The sequence below is a fragment of the Danio rerio genome, chromosome 8 (assembly GCF_052040795.2).
Source record: "Danio rerio strain M-AB ecotype USA chromosome 8, GRCz13ab, whole genome shotgun sequence".
In the NCBI taxonomy this organism is placed as follows: Eukaryota; Metazoa; Chordata; class Actinopteri; order Cypriniformes; family Danionidae; genus Danio; species Danio rerio.
Window position 1 is genome coordinate 24,183,280 of NC_141028.1, and position 18,363 is coordinate 24,201,642.

Here is an 18,363-nt window from a genome sequence, read left to right on the forward strand (position 1 = left end):
CACACCTACCCAAACAAACCGTCACAAGAGGGAAAACGAACTCTAGTATGATTCAACTGAATTTAAAAAAAGGCAGGTGTGAAAGCACCCTAAAAGAGCAAAACCATCCATACGCATTGGTCTTAGGGTGCTTTCACACCTGTGAATCGATTCAGTTGTTCCGAAACAGAGATTAAAATTGTTACATTGTTAGTCTTTGCTCTTGGAGCGGTTCGCTTTCACACTGCAAAGTTTCTAATCGGACCAAAAGAGCTAAAACAAGTCACGTGCGAGTAAACTCTCCTTACATTGGTCAGAGTGTCAGGGTTTATTTTGCAGCGTCCCGCTCAGCTGTCAGGAGAGGTGGTGGTTTGGTGGTGATTGACAGGGTGCGCGCGCGTGACGTGTCTGAGGAGAGACGCGGTGGGGAGGGGTGAGAAGGGTGCGCGACGATGCCTATATGAGGACTGGGAGAGAGACGCGAGATTACTGGGAGATCATCACTCGTTTGCGGGCATCCGGAGACTCGCGAAACTTCCCGCCCTACTCATAATTCTCTTTTCATATAGCCGTAAGAATATTACATATCCATAAAACACTGTGATATAGCCACGCTCGGATCGGATCGCTTTCTCACTGCAATCGAACCGCTCCAGGGTTCGTTTCAATCGAGCCGAGACCACCTCATTCAAGCAATCTCGGAGCGATTACTTTGGCGCGGAACAGAGCGCGATTGCCCTGTTCACATATGCCAAACGAGCCGCGCTAACTGGGCAAACGAGATACGTTCCGAAACAAAAGTGTAGGTGTGAAAGCACCCTTAAACTCAATTCCTGGAGGGTCACAGCTCTGCACAATTTATCTCCATCCACCTCAAACTAACACCTGCTTAGTCTCTATTAGTCTTAAACACCTTGATTAGTTTGATCAGCTGTGTTTGATTAGGGTTGGAGCAAAACTGTGCAGAGCTGCGGCCCTCCAGGAATCTAATATGAGACCTATGCTCTAAAGGCTAAACGTTGCGTGTTGGACATGAATTTGATTGGAACTACAATGCAGGTAAAAAGTGCAACAAACTACAAACATGGTGATGGCATGTGACCAACCATTAGGTAGAGAGGCTTTGGTAAGGAAGTTCGAATGACTGTTAATTAGAATCTAACCCTACAAAATACTTGAAACATATTTTCCTCATTAGGATTTCATCTGCAACAATGTTATAAATTTATATATGGTCGTCAACTTCTAAATGCATAATTCTGCAAACACCTGAGGAGATTTCTCAGCATTAAGACCCACGAATGGCAGATTAACCTGCTGCTGCTCCTGCAATATGGTAGGTTATTAAATGTGAAAGAAATGCTGATGATGTGACAAGATGACTGACAGGGCATGTTACTAAGCAACAGTCCGTTAATGAGGAAGCAGTTTGTCCCAAAGCTTGCATAATCTTCGTCTACACACTCAAAAGTATGTACTTTCTTCACAAAAAAGTATATACTGTTAAGATGTAGTATATGTAGGCAAACTGGGACGCAGCATGTGACACTTGCTAATATGTTTACGCAAAACAATGATCCATTCATTTAAAAAATAACAAATAAATAAATCAAATAAAACTGGTAAAACGTTTCATACAAGTTACTTAATAAAATCTTAAACATTCACTCCAATATAGAGGAAGCATTACGGGTAAACATACCTGTATCTGTGTCCGTTGGTGACACCACACCAGGGATTTTCTCATGTCCAGACACTAGAACATTGGGTGGGAGAAGGTGCATGATAGTAGTGAGAGCTGGATGTGGCTGTATGGAGTAGATCAGCTGAGTGCCCTCCATCACAGACAACATGGCATTCACTACACAGAAAGAAGAAAGGAAGAGGAGTCATGATAATTGTTGGTCCTTACACGCATATACCACACAACAAAAGCCGGTGTGTGCCATTTGCTTAGTATTATGTAATAATTAATTATATTGTATTTATTTATTGCTTTTCGAAATTGTTTTTAATGTCACTTTTAATCTATTTTATAAATTTACTTTACTTTGTGCAAAGTTGTTTTTTTTTCAATCATTTTTTTTTGTGTAGTATTTTATTATTATTTTTTGTGTGTGTGTAGAGGTGTGTATATACAGTTGAAGTAGGAATTTTCAATCCTCTTGAATTATTAGCCATGTATATTTTTGTACTAAATTTCTGTTTAAGAGAGAAGATTGTTTCAGTACATTTCTAAACATAATGGTTTTAATAACAAATTTCTAGTAACTGATTTCTTTTATCTTTGCCAAGATAATAATATTCAGCTCAAAGAGAAAATTAAAAGCTAAAGACCTAACTAGGTTAATAATGTTATTTAGTCAAGTGAGGATAATTGCGCAAGTCATTATACAGCGATGGTTTGTTCAGCAGATTTAAAAAATATACTGTATATATATATTTGCTTTTATTCTAGCCTGGAGATGCCCAAACTAGGACCAAAAGTTGGCCAATGGAAACCTTTGATTTGGCCCGCCATACCATCTGAGAATAAAGAGAGGGAGAATGATAGGAAGGTTGAGGCCAATGCCCTAAGCAGAGTTCGTCATTTCTGTTTTTAACATAACCTTTTGTTTGTTTGTTTAATTGTTGAGAAACAAAAAAGCAAATCAAATGAAACGTTTCAATAAATGTTGTGCACGAATCAGATTTATAAAAAAATGAAATGATCTTTGATGAGCAAAGATGTATGCAGTGTATTCAGCATCAAACACCACTGTGTCATAAAGTGGATTGCTTGTTTTTATTTTAAGTTCATTATAAAATGTAAACATATATATATTTATTAATATAATAACAGTATAGGGCTGCTCGATTTTGGGAAAAATAATAATCACGATTATTTTGGTAATAATTGTAATCATGATTATTCAAAACGATTATCAATTGAAGTCAAAATTATTAGCGCTCCAGAGAATTTTTTTTTTAAATAAATATTTTCCAAATTATGTTTAAAAGACGAAGGAATTTTAACAGTATTTCCTAAAAAAAATATTCTAGGCTTTTGTTTTATTTTAGCTAGAATAAAAGCAGGTTTATTTTGAAACCCATTTTAAGGTCAATATTATTAGCCCCCTTAAGCAATATATTTTTGATTGTCTGCAGAAGAAACTACTCTTATACAATAACTTGCCTAATTACTCAAATTAAGCCTTTAAATTGCACTTTAATCTGAATGCTTGTATTTTGAAAAATATCTAGTAAAATATTAAGTGCTGTCATCATGTCGAAGATAAAAGAAATCAGTAATTAGAAATTAAACATCAAAGCTATTATGTTCAGAAATAAGTTTTAAAAAATTATTTCCATTAAACAGAAATCGGGCAGGAAAAAGGTTGCTAATATTCAGGAAGGCTAATAATTCTGACTTCAACTGCCTATATCTAGTCATTTTTCACCCTGCAAATGAAACAGAAATAAATACAATAGAATAAAAATATGAAAAAAACTGTGCTTTAAGCATTTTCCCTCTAAGAAAAACCCTTTAGCTACAAAAATTCCTCTGTCAAGAGCAGTGAGGGATTCTCTCGTTTTGTTGGATCAATGATAAAAACAGGCGGCAGCAGGTATATTTCGCGCTGTCACTTTAATGGTTTCTCTTTTACGTGTCTTCTGATTCTCAACTCGTTTGTTTATTTCACAAATGAGGGTTAATAAGAATAATCACAAAACACCGCGTTTTGACACCTATTTGACCATTAAAGCGCTCACGTTAAGATGACTTTAGATGTCTGCGCTCCTCTGCTCGTCTCAGTGTGCGAATGTGATCGAATGCTGACCGGCCGCATGCTTCTGACTGTGTGTGTGCCGCACACACACATAAGCACGCGGTCTTTCACGCTTTAAAGAACAACAAATGTGTACAACTGGAAAGGGGGCGGTATATGATGCACTAATCGTTAATAATTGCACAGTCCTATTAAAGTATTTTTAAAAATATTAATAAATTAGGAAGTTACCATGGCAACTTTAAATGTAATACTTTGGTTTATTTAACTTTGGCCCACCACCTTCAATCAACTTTGGTTTTTGTCTCTTTATAAGAAAAAGTTTGGGCACCCTTGTTCTAGCCAAAACAAAACACATTTCTGTAGAATAAGAAAGAAAATGAATTGGAAACACTGTGGAAAAAGTCCTTGCTCTGTTTAACATCATTTGCAAAAAATTTGAAAAAGCCAATAATTTTGACTTCAACTGTATACTATATGATACATACTATATGATATATCCAATCCTTATGTATATAACTAAACTAATGTTTATTTTATAATTGGATTCTGATTTCCAAACAAATGGCAAAAGCAATAAGAGTCTGACAATTCGTAACAGTATTTTAATGATCTGCAACCGAGAAATTATTCATTCCCTCGTGGGAATTTATTTCCCAGTTTATTATCTACCTTTTCAGTTGATAAGTCTGAAAAGTAAGAGCACATCTCTCCTCAGCAACCCACACAGTTTGAGAAATCGTTTATATCTGGATCTTAAATGGTGCAGGACAAATGACTGAATTTTAATACTGTGGGTTATGGGTTTGAAAAAAATGTCTAACCTCAAGTGAAAGCAATAATAATCCTGATGCTTGTCTTAGCAAGCACCACTAATAACTATAAAGAGATTTAAAGCAGGATACTGTCAAGCGTCACAGTGCGGTATAACCTAGATTTATATGAACCCAAGGTTAACACATCATTGTTAAAGGACTGTAAGAAAAACAGTCCTGTCAAATCTGCTGTTGACTGCATCCAATGAAACCCACCATCATAAAAGATTACCAAAAAATGAAATGAGAGTGATATTTTATTCAAACTGGGAGAACATACAAGGGCACAAGCGGAGAGTTTCATTTCATGCTAGAGTCAACAACTATATTGTGCGCTAGCAATCTCAACTTTGATTGAATTTTACCACTGTACATGATTTTAAGAATACTTCCACTGTCAGATACATTCACAGAAAAAGAAAACCACAGCTGAACCCTATTTGAGTTGCAAAACCTTGTTTACTTATAATACGAGCACTTTATGTTTACTCAAACAATAAGTTAAGGTAACGCTCAGACATTGAATTATCAGAAATGCCAAAACACTAATGGCAAGCGTAAGGACTTTTATCGAGCTTATTGGACATGTTTCCACATACTGTATATAAGCTAAAATGAATACAAACTGAAATTTTTCTTTGTCAAATAATTATTTTTGTCAGTAATATTTATGTGATGTTCGAAAAGAAGTTTTAATAATGTATTTACTTTGTGTTTGCCATGAGTACAGTACATAATGTTTTACTAGTTATTTTAGAACTTTATTATAAAACTTTTTTCATATCACTTATTTATTACAAGTGCAACTTAAATGCTTAACTCGATTAATTAGGTTAACTTGAAGGTCATTGGTTAACAGTGGTTTGTTCTGTAGTCAATCAAAAAAAAAAAATTAAGAGGGATAATAATATTAAATGTAAAAAAAAAAAAATCAAGAAATAAAAATTGCTTTTATTCCAGCCAAACGAACAAACATTTTTTTTTACCAGAAGAACAAAAGAATATTATAGGAACTACTGTTCAACAGTTGGCTCTGGGAAATAAACACACTGGCCACTTTATTAGGTTCCAGCTGCTTGTTAACCAAATTTCTAATCAGTCAATCACATGGCAGCAATTCTGCATGCCAAATGCATTTAGGCATGTAGACATAAACAAGAGGATCTGCTGCAGTTCAAACTGAGCATCAGAATGGGGAAGAAAGGTGATTTAAGGGAACGTGGCATGGTTGTTGGTGTCAGACGGGCTGGTTTGAGTATTTCAGAAACTGCTGATCTACTGGGATTTTCATGCACAACCATCTTTAGGGTTTACACAGAATGTCAATCTCTTTATGACCACAGAGTACCCATCTTCTGATAGCTTATTCCAGCAGTATAATGTGCCATGTCATAAAGCACGAATCATCTCAGACTGGTTTCTTAAACAGGTTTTTCCGTACAGTTCACTGTACTCAAATGGCCTCCACAGTCACCAGCTCTCAATCCAATAAAGCACCTCTGGGATGTGATGAAACAGGAGATTTGCATCATGGATGTGCAGACGACAAATCTGCAGCGACTATGTGATGCTAACATGTCAATATGGAGCAAAATCTATGTGGAATGTTTCCAGTACCTTGTTGAATCTATGCCACGAAGGATTTAGGCAGTTCTGAAGCCAACCAGGTACTAGTAAGGTGTACCTAATAAAGTGGCCAGTAAGTGTATTTGGGAAAAAAATAATTAATAATTTTTGCCTTCAACTGTATACTCTTTTGTTGTTTACGTCCTGTTCTTCATTGTGCACATTTTTCTTAAAGAAAGTGCAGGCTGTTGTGACACTTCTGTTCATGCCAGTCTGCGTCATTACATTTCAGCAGAGCTCTCCATTTTTCATTAGGCCATTTATGCCAGACATGGATACACGCACGCACACATTCCGCTCCATTACTTCGAAGCCGAATTACACAGAATCGTGCATCACTGCCGCTCAATCGGAGAAAGAAAAAAAAAACACAGGTCGGTTCTGAATGCAATGAAAGTGTGTGCGCACACCTGCTAGAGTTGAGCAAATGAAAGTCGGCGACACCTGCTTGTGGCAACAGGTGACACAGTGCATATTTTCATCCACATTGAAACAAGCCTAGAGTGAATCTGGGGAGCTCTTTTAGATTTTCTGCACTAATTATGCCAGCATGATGGATGTTGAATAATATCACACAGAATTTATTCATATTATTCAAGTGATGGTCAAACTTGTCTTTAATCAAGCAAAATATGTATTGACAGTGCAACAGTGGTAATAATAACATGGGATTTTATTGGGTAGTAAAATGCAATAGTATGAATTAATTAGTAATAGCATTGGCTTATAAAGTAAAAAATTTTATATCTACAACCGCCTGTACAACATGTTGAGTGTGTTACAGGAACGTTTTTGAAAATAAATTAATTCTGTCCGTTTCAGCATGGCTACTGCTTTTTCCGTACAGTATATAAACTCTCAGAAATATTCTGCTGTACACTTTGAAAAACCATCATCACACCATGAAAAAAATTATGCTGCGAATAATTCACAAAACAGTCAGACCTTGTGCAAAGATGGACGTGCAGTTTATTTACATCCACTGACAGACTTTCTTGCCATATTTAACTAACAACAGTAACGCTTTTGTGTGTGATAACATGTATGAGCTTGTGACATTCTTTGGATTTAAAATTTAGGGCTTTCTCTTTTCAAATGTTGACTTGAAACAAATTTGCAAGCTGGAGTTCACAAAAAAAAATAAATCTGAAACAACTTTGAATAAGCTCACAATTCCTGTAATTGCATGCGTGTGAATGGTAGTCAATGGAATGAAAATATAGAGCGAGCATTCTTTTAGACCAGAGAAGAATAGACGTGATGGATCTCAGGACATAAAAATACTGATTTGACTGTACTGAACATGTTAAGAAGCCGTTATATAATGGAAGAAAAACAAATAATGAATAGGGTAAGATATATAGAAGTATATCCAGTAGATAAATATAAATGTAGATGTCAAGTGCTGATACCAATGCAGTTCAATCTGTGTAATAGCTTTAAATGCAGAGTAAAATACAAAGTTAACACTATAATTTTTTCCATATTGTTAAGTATATCTGAGTGATACAGCTATTTGAACAATAAATAATTTAGGATAGGACTTGTTTTGTCTATTGAGAACTATCTAGATTTTATAAGGAGGTAATGTATCTTTATTATCATAACAAAACATGATTTTTTTCCACGTCATTCAAATCATGTGTATTAAAGCATTTTGGCTTCCCTGTAAAAGGTAATCATACATTGTGACAAATGATTAATTTCAGTGCAAGTACACATTATTTATGGTCACCTAATTTAAAGTGGGTTCAAAAAAGTATATGCTTGGTGACCTGCTAACATGTGGCAAACAAACTCCAAAAGGTAGGTGAGAAAGAAAAAAAAAAGTCCATGCAGCTTCTGGAACAATGCCATAGCCCGGCAGCGTTTACAGTCACTTTGTCAAGCAAACTCATTGTAATTGGTCAGAATCACACTTTTGTTTACAGTGCCACAGTGCAAATCACTGAACTGCAGTGTATCATTGTGTTCAATATTAATAACGGCTCTGACTGTGGCTTGCTTAATGGTTAAGGATCAGAGCTTTTAAAGGAAAGGTCAAGGGTTCAATTACAAGTAGGGCGACAAAATTGCTGAGATTACTTATCTAATGGACCAGTCTGTACAATTAGAGAACAACAAATTGGATTAAAAAAAACATCCACTTAGTAGCAAATAAACATGCTGTTCTAATGATTACGTATTACCAGGCCCTGAGAGAATCCAGACACGTTTTCCTCATCCCTGCACTCATTTTGGAGGACAGCCTGAATGGAATAATATGATGGAAGTGGAAGTTCTGAAGAAATATGTGCATAGCTTTTGTGTAGGCCTACATTTTTATGTCTGAAGAGCACAGTTCATTGTTTACAATGTTATTATGCAGTACCACTCATTTCAAATGTAACTTTATAATCTTCTCTAAGTGTGTATTTTCCTTTTCCAGCTTACCTCTGTGTTTATTTCTGTAAATCCTGTTCTCAAGGTTAGGGTCGGTAGATTTTTTAATGAAGCAGAGTTCAACAAGGTTAATAAAACCCCCAAAAAGTAATTCTGTGAAATATTAATAGGATGCCTTTCAGTATTTTTTTTAAATAAAGTTCATTTATTCCTGTGATTAAATACACATTTTTAGCAGCCATATCTACCTCATTATTTCAGTCTTCAGCCTTCTCTGTTTTTATAATATTTTGGTACTAAAGCAACATTTCATATTACTATCAATACAGAAAACTATTATTGTACTTGTTTTGTTTTGTTTTGTCGAAGTATTCTGGAATTTGTGACTGTCTGAAAAGTTAAAAATAACTTTATTTATTTTAAAAAATACTTTTTTTATTTGATTAATTTAATCAATCCTTCCATCATCCATCCAAATGGGCTCTATGCACAGCAAGATTTTAAAAGCCAATAATAAACTTCCAGTAAAAGCTTAATGTGACTATTTTCAAATTAGCAAGGTTGTTTTTACATTATCAATGTTGTAATGTAATTACAATACATTTAGATGAATAGACTTAAGCATTCATTTAGTTGTTCAAGCGTAAAACGACCTGAAAGACCGTTGTAACCGCTAAAGCCATCAGTAGCAACAGGCTAGCGCAGACACTGTCATATTTTAAAGACATGGCGTGGGGAAATGGAATTTATTGCAGTGCTTCTTGTCCTATCTTAGACCCAATTTATATCGTATATCTAACAGGCAGTGAAGATTGCCAATTTTTAAAGAAATCAGATCTTAAATGTGACAATTTTGTAATGAAAAGACAGTTCACTTGAAGCCCTTGGGCTGCCTGGTTGAAAATTAAAAGTCTGTGTGCATATAGCCCATTGATTCATACTAATGCATTTAATGAGATATTTAATAATGATCCTTTTTAACATTTAAGCAATACATTCATTCATGTTTTTTCTTATTTTACCAACATAAAATTTAAAACAATGGTAAATCTGTAGTCTTTAATTTGATACTGAAACAAAAACACCTATACCTAAAGCCTGAGCGTATTGTATTGTATAGTAATTGTATGTCTGCGTGAATTTGTGTGTGTGTCTACAATTTTAATGCTGATTCACTGTGAACACTCAATAATTAAAGCTATTATTTCTAAATTAATTCAACATGACCTCCTTTTTGACTTCAAGGTTTTTAAGGTTCTTTCACGGGTGAAGAAACATTGGACGCAACAACATCAACATGGCTTTGCATCTATTTGTCTCTCTTCCGAGGGCATGGGTAACCTACTGTGCTTGTAAAAATCAGCTATCTACAAACACTGAATTCTGAGACATTCTAATCTATGGAGATGAAGAAAAAAAACCTGTTCACTCCTTTTCACATCTCTCAGTCACACACACACATACACAAAGACTTGTGCCCAGACAAACACATCAAATACAGCACAGATTAATGTGCCAGCATTATTAGGCTGTGCCAGTCCTCTTTATACATTCTCTGTGCCAGTGATTCTTAACTTGTGGGCCACGATACAAAAATACTCTGCTGCAAAAAGCAGGGTGAACAAAAAAATCAATGGTAAATGCAAAAAGTAAAATGCAGCCATCCAAGCAAAGAATTGAACATTAGGTATAGTAAAATAAACAGTATTTCCTTAAATTGTAACAAAGGGAAAGAAAACACATATTTTATTTGTAACATCACGTAACATGCATCTAATAAAAGTCTAGACTGCATACCAAACACTTACATGAGTAGGTTACATGGAGTCTCCTCATCCTTTAGAAAAAACTACCTCAAAACTACACCGAAAATGTAAATTGCCTTTCTCCTATGGTTCTTTCTAACCTATTTACATATAAGTCACGGTAGCATTTCATTTCTTCACTAGGTTTTGTAAAGCTGCTTTGTAGTTTGCATTGTGAAAAGTGCTACTGTGCACTAAACTGAAAAATAAATTTGACTGAAATACAAGATACTAAATAATCCTTTTAAAATGAAGCAAATTAAACCAGAGATAAATTAATTTAAATTAATTTAAATAAAAGTAAATCAATTTTAACTATATCGATTCATTACAGTTAAAATTAACGGAATTAAAGATGATTTAATAAGAATAATTATTGCTATTATTATTATTATAGATTTTTTTTTTTTTTTGCTAAATTTAAAGGCACAGTTCCCCCAAAACTAAAATTTTCTCACTATTTATGCTCCCTCAAGTGGTTCTACACCTTTATGAGTCCTGTTAATTTGAAGAAAGCTGAAAACCTGTAACCATTGACTTCCATAGTAGGAAAATCAAATATTATGGAGGTCAGTGGTTACAGGTTTTCAGCTTTCTTTAAAATATGTTGTTTTCTGTTTAACAGAAGTAAGAAAGTCAAACAGGTTTGAAACAAGTAGGGTGAGTATTAAGAGTGTCACGATCCTCTAAATTCTCAATTCCATTACATTTTCGATTTTAAAGTCACAGTTCGATTCGATTCTCGATTTAAAAAAGAAAAATTTGAAAGCACAAGCTATGCTATTTTAAGACTTATGCAACATAATAATATCTGACCTTTGTGCAGTCTGACAGTCATGAAGCTCTGAATAAATACTCCTACCGCGCTTGTAGTTGCTTGGAAGTTTTATTCCAAATGAACACAGGAGAGTAATTTGTGTTACACTTGTAGGTTTAACAGAGCTATGTTTATCAAATCTACGTTTTTGTGGTGCCTGAGGAGATGCCCTGCCATGTTAGTCGTCCTGCAGGTGAAATAATGTGTTATACAGACATAGCAGACCTTGCAAGCTTTTTTTTTTGTTGGTCGACAATACGAACGTTGTCAACATAACTCACTGGAAATCCAAAATACTTCCACATCGACGACTTCAGTGAAAGAGGGACGGGGTTCAAATTCTGTCAACGGGTTTCCTGCGTCTGCAGTTGCCATCTTTTGACTGTTTGTTGTAGCTGTTAAGTTGACTTGCAGCACTTCAACAACCTTTTTTTTTTTTCGCTTAGCAAGCCCAGTTCACATCACATGTGGGCGTGGCAGCAATGGCGGTTCCATTTTTTGATTTGATAATTGAGATTAAGCATAAATTTCAATCAATTTTGATTTGACACCCTTAGTGAGTAAACGATGACAGAAATTACAGTTTTGGGTTGACTTTAATCAAATGAAAGGAAGATCAATTTTGTCAAGTTTAGATAAAATCAAATAAAATAACAATCAAATAAAGTGGATTGGGAAAAAAATTATATAATGGATTTAATTGATTTCAACTAAATGAAAATAAATCAAAATAACTTGACTAAAACTGAAACCCAGGATCTGCCAATTACTCTGGCACATGTTTTACCAGCAGATGCCCTTCCTGCTGCAACCCAGCCCACTCACATTCACTCACTACGGCCAATTAACTTTGCCCAATTCACCTATAGTGCATGTCTTTGGATTGTAGGGAAACAGGACACCCAGAGGAAACCAACGCGAACAAGGAAAGAAGATGACAGAAGTCAAACCAGGGATATCCTTGCCATGAGGCCAATGTCTTAACCACGTTTACATAAAAACTGTATGTGAACACTAAACTGGATTAAACTTGAAATTATTCAAATGAAAAGCAAATGAAACATGTCATGAAGGGGGTGGGGCATGTCAGATACTAGAGAGCATCGAATTGATCAAGATTTGATGAGAAACTGAAGTATGAGGTGATGTGAAAAGAATTGTTGATCCATTTAGACGGAGTGCACTCTTTGGATGTTTATGTCAGTTTTATATTTTAGAGCACACTAGCTTATAAATATCCATAAAACAGGCTAGGGATGCACAATGTATCTTTTCAGCATCAATATTGCAATGTGTGCATTCACAATAATTACAAAGGGGAGTTGGAATTGTTATTGTTGATCAGCAATGAAGAATGTACAGTGTTTACATTTTACATCACATTTTACTATTCAATAGTGGGGGCAGGCCAAAATTGCTGTATAAGGTGCCGCTTCTCGTAATAGCTGATCGAACATATAATAATGTTGCAATTCTAAGAAATATACAGTTGAAGTCAGAATTATTAGCCCCCATTTGAATTTTTTTTTTTCCTAAATGGTGTTTAACAGAGTAGGGAAATTTTCACAGCATGTCTGATAATTTTTTTTCTTCTGGAGAAAGTCTTATTTGTTTTAGTTCAGCTAGAATAAAAGCAGTTTTTAATTTTTTGAAATCCATTTTAGGGAAAAATTATTAGCCCCTTTAAGCATTTTTTTTTTTTTTTTGATAGTCTACAGAACAAACCATCATTATACAATAACTTGGCTAATTTCCCTAACCTGCCTGGTTAACCTGATTAACCTAGTTAAGCCTTTAAATGTCACTTTAAGCTGTATAGAAGTGTCTTGAAAAATATCTAATAACATATTATTTACTATCATCATGGCAAAGATAAATCAGTTCTTATAAATGATTTAATAAAACTATTATGTTTAGAAATGTGTTGAAAAAAATCTTCTTTTCGTTAAAAAGAAATTGGGGAAAAAATTAAACTGTGGCGAATAATTCATAATTCGCTACACTATATGTGCTGTTTTTTTTTTTTTTGTAATTGCTTTATTTTATTCAACATTTATATTATATTTAACAAAAACAGTACAATGCCAATAAAAAGCAGAAAAAAATAGTACAGAATAATTGCCATTAATCTAATTTTAGAAAAATGAAGGTGATATAAAACTTTGAATTAAATAAATTTATGTCTCGAATTTATCAAACCTTTCTTTATTCTCTACAAGGCTTCTTCCCAGTTCTTATCAGCCACTTCTACATTCAAATCCATGGTCGAAGCTGTCTCAATGTGCATATGGGGGCCTCAAAAGCACAAACAAAGCTTGATATCAGATGTCTACTATTAGGGTTCGAGGATAAATGATTCTGAATAATATGACTTTCTGGTTCATTTATAAATTGTGAAATACTTTCCTTCACATAGTTTCTAACTTGCAGATAGCGAAAAAATATCTGTGCTGTTATTAACATATACATTTTATAACTTTTTGATACATTTTCCATCTTCGTTTACATAATATTATGATATATTGTAAATGGTCCTCTTGTTATTTATTGCTTATTTCATGAACTATCATTATCGGGGGCAAAATATCATGATAATATCTTATCGTATTACTGTACCTAAATATCTGACTATTTATTTAAATTTTATCTTTACTCTCTATTTACTCTTTACTCTGTGTTTATGCTTGCAATTTCTTTCACCCACTCTTCTACAAGATAATTCCAATCAATTTAAGTTAATGATTTCATTCCAAATAGAGTTATTCATCTGCTGAAATTGTATTAATATCGCAATATAAAATCGCAGCAAAATAAAATATCACAATCGCTTTTAAACTGAAACTAACTTAAAAATTTTTATTTTAATTTCACAAGACTTTATTTTAATGTGACTCCTGAACCCAATTTAACTCAATATCGATTCTGGAGACCTGTTGATTTTGCTCAACATGCTAAAAAATCTGAATCCAGAAGAAAACACGGTTAAGAAGCATTGCTCAAGGCCTTGTCCTCTCATTTTTTCCCCCAGCATCCCTCCACCAGCCAGAAAGTGGCTTCAGCGGCATTAACAAGCACACGACAGCTGAATATATAAGTCATGTGAGAGAATGTTTGCACCTATGTTTGTGTGTGTTTGACGACGGGTTTTTGTGTGTGATCTGAGAGGTCCTCAGAGGCGCACACTCTCCAAAAGACAGCAGGACATCTCCTCCCTCCAGCATGGAGAGGCATAATTGAGACAGAATGGCAGGTAGAACTGAGACGCACGGCTGGAAGGAGAGGCTGAATTCAGACAGAATTTTAGATCAACAGAGCTTTCTCTGCACTCCAACAGCTGGACACCCTGCAGCTACACTACATCCATGAGTCACTCGCAGTCCCCAGATTAAAACATCTAACAAAGACAGATGGATAAAGGGTCAGTGACAAAATTTCATCTTTGTTACAGACAAACAGTTTAGTGATTATATAAGTATCATTGTTTACAATGTCCAAAAGCTGAGAGCAATCTTAAAGATGTGGAAAAATGGGTGCTTAATTGTTTTGAACTAACTTTGTTTTTACTTAACTTGACAGATAATACTTTATTAAAGGTGTAAATCCAAATAAATGTACGTAAAGTAGACTTTCATGTCCATGCCTTTTGATCTTTTCACTTTGCATTTGTCAAATTAAAAGTTTTTCTGCACCTTTTAATGAGCAATTCCAGCGTTATGGATGTGAAATTTACAGTAAAAACTTGAAAGTATATGTAAACGTTATATTAAAACATTTGTTCATATTTTCCAAAACAACTAACCAGAGTTATGGGATCAGAAAAATATCAATCTGTAAACAAATGTTATGTTTTAAATGAGGAAAATAAACATGGGTTATGAATGTGACCAAAAACAGTCTGTGAGTTTACAGTACAAACATACTTTGTAAAAATTACATAAATTAAACTGCACAACCCTAAAGAAACAATGCTATTCAAAAGGATAAGAGTCGGCTCTCCATAAAACAAAAGCGATTGATTTTTATTTTTATTTTATATTTTTGTGTTAATTGAGGAAAAAGCTTCGTTATGGATGTGATAGATGTGAAATTGCTACTTGTGTGACTTTGATAAAATCAAATAAAAATGTTTGAAATCATTTACTGCAAAATATCTACCAAAACTTACAAAGGATTTTGCCATTTTGGTGGAAACTATATTTTTTCATGGTAAGGTTGACATTTACATTTGCTCTAATCTATTATTTTAATAATGATTTGTTATTTTTTATAGAAATGTTTTTTTTTCTAGGTGTTGACTAACCTAAGTACATGTTAAATATTGACTACAATTTGACAACTTTACCACCGCATACAATTACAATTATGCAATTATAAATATTTTAAAGTGCAAGTCATGCAATGCAACTTTCAACAGCATATTTGTACTAATCTTTACACTTTAATTGTATTTCAAACTGTTATACTACCTCTACAATAACTATAATACACTGTAATTAAATTGTTTTCAAAAACATGTCAAACTGACCTTCAGTATATTTTTTAAAGCATGTTTAATTTAAACCCTGCAAAAGTGTGTCTGTCTTTTAAAGAGGAGGATTAATTTCCAATCATTTTTGGTTGGAAAAAAAGAAGAAAAAAAATTAACCTTTCAATGATATTCAATTAATCCCCCAAATTAATTTTGTTTTAAGATATTTTGGTAGACATATCTGACTATGTATTATTCTTTCTAAATAAAAAAAATTACTATCACAGATTTACACAATGATTTAAAGAAAACACTAACTCAAATATTATTTAGCCTATAAATAGTTTATATAGCAAATTCTCAAAATCTTGTCAGACCTATTTAGACCAAGAATAATTAGAACAACTCTGTTTAAGGATCACAGTCCAGCTCTGAAAAATAAGTAAACTTAAGTAACTGTCATTTTAAACATTTCTATTAAGCATTTATTATTTAAAAAAAAAAAAAAAACATAAAAAATGTAATACAATAAAACTTAGTTTTACCACTTTTTCTTTTACATATTTTAATAAATCTAAAGAATAAGTATGTCATTTCATGTTTAAATATGCTTTTATGAATAGAAAATTAAACCAAAATGGATCTTTAACCAAAAAAAATCTATTAAGATAAAAAAAGATAAGAACCTACACAGAGGAAAGGAGATAAAATCCTATAAGGACAAAAACACATACACACTACAGGTCAAAAGTTTGAGGTCAGTTTTTTTTTTTTTTTAATGTTATTTTTATTTTTTTTTTAAGAAAAATAATTCTGTTAACCAAGGTGACATTTATTAAATGTAAAAAATTGCTAAATATTTGTTAATTTTAAAAAAACTGCTTTCTTATTGTATGTATTCAAATGAAATTATTACTCCAGCCATTATTGCTTTTATTACTATTACCATTAATAAGAATATAATTAATAAAAATAACAGTAATAATAACAACTAATATTAAAAGTGATTTCTGAAGGATCATGTGACTTTGAAGACTGGAGTAATGAAGCTGAAAATTCAACTTTGAAATCACCGGAATAAATTAAATTATAAACTACATTTGAACAGTTATTTTATAGTGCAATAACATTTTACAATTGTACAATTTTGTAATGAAATAAAAACAGCCTTGGTGAGCAGGAGAAGCTTATTTTAAGACATTTTAATAACCGACTTACCCCAAACTTTTGACTGGTAGTATAATTCTTCAATTCATTTAACAAACACAACAGCAAAAAAAAAATACATTAAACAATGTATTTAGCAATTAAGACAACCTTTTAAAATCTTGTTTCAATCTAAACTATTCTCTTTAATTTGCCCACAGCACAACCTGTTCACCTTTCTATGTCGGGAAAGATGGGAATAAAAGATCTGAAAGAGTCATGATGGAGAACGCTTGCCTAGAACAGCACCGCAAGAAAAAGTCCTAATTCAATTTGCTTTCAAGTGGAAATGAATCTAAATGGGAAAATCAAGGCAAGCTGGCAGCCTGAATATTGAAAGCATCTGAAAAATGAGGCAAAAGCACACACGTGCAAATAGTTTCTCATCGCTAATGTCAGAAAGCACAAAAGTGCTATTTATCAACTATTTATTACTAAGCTCTTGCTGTTGTCTCTAGCCCGGTTGGACTCCTTTGAGGCCATGAGCAGAATATGTTATCTAGTGTCAAATTTCCCTACATGAGCTTTCCCAGAAATCAAGCCCAGTTCAGTCAAGCCTTCAAATACCTGCTGTGCAGCTCGGGTAAATCACATCAATGAAACATCCATCTACTGTACTCAAAAAAGACCCCCAAAAAAACAGAATGATCTCATCTTTTAAAACCACATTCATACTTACAGATGACTTCAGCTGTGAAAAAGTCAACATGAAACACAATTCACAACCTATTCACTTCAGCAGTGTGGAATATTTATGTGTGACGGAATATTCAATGAAGAGAAAGTAGGACGAGACTTGGATCATGACAGTTGTGTATTGCAAATGAGAACATGTGAAAGGAATGCTGTCTGAAACACCGCAGGTACCCACATTTGAGTAGATTTTTTTACTGGAGACTAAAGGTTTTGCTTGATTTCAGGAACAGCTCAAATGGATCACAATCAATGTCAACATCAAAGGGTTACTTCACCCAAAAAATGAAAAATGTCAATAATTACTCACTCTCGTGTCGTTCCAAACTAAAGCTTAACGATAAATTGTAAATAAAATTGCATTTACAATTTAGCAAAAGCTGCGATTGTCTTGCACAGGAAATCTGAGTAAAGTACAGTTGTGATAAGTAGTAAATTTACTTCGAAGACCAGAGTCTTTCATGCAGATGAAATTTCCTCAGGTCTTTGGATAATCATGCATTCAGACGTTAATGTCCAAACACGTCTTTATATAAGTTTAGTATTGTTTATGCAGATGAAATATAACACAGACAACACGATTTAAATATTTTGCAGTTGGCTAGATATTAACTAAGTCATACAAACATCTTTACCGATGCCTCTCTAATTGATGGTTGGTCAAGCGTATCAATCATGTTTGTAGTTTATTTATGCTTTTCACCCACGTTTGTAGTTCTAATTGAATTCACGTCCAACGAGCAGTGTACTGTGGCCAATATCAGTGGTTAGAGCATGGAGGGTTCTACAATTCTAATTTTAA

The 18,363-nt window shown here is 33.7% G+C and overlaps 1 protein-coding gene across 8 annotated transcripts in view; it reads right to left on the reverse strand.

The window, feature by feature from the left end:
• The window catches only part of nphp4 (nephronophthisis 4), a 284,225-nt gene that overhangs the window by 219,492 nt on the left and 46,370 nt on the right, over positions 1-18,363 (reverse strand). For all 8 annotated transcript variants that reach the window (XM_087264575.1, XM_087264571.1, XM_087264574.1 and 5 more), the window contains exon 5: positions 1,682-1,840. In XM_087264575.1, coding sequence (XP_087120701.1) covers positions 1,682-1,840 — 159 coding nt within the window. The remainder of the gene's footprint in view (positions 1-1,681; positions 1,841-18,363) is intronic.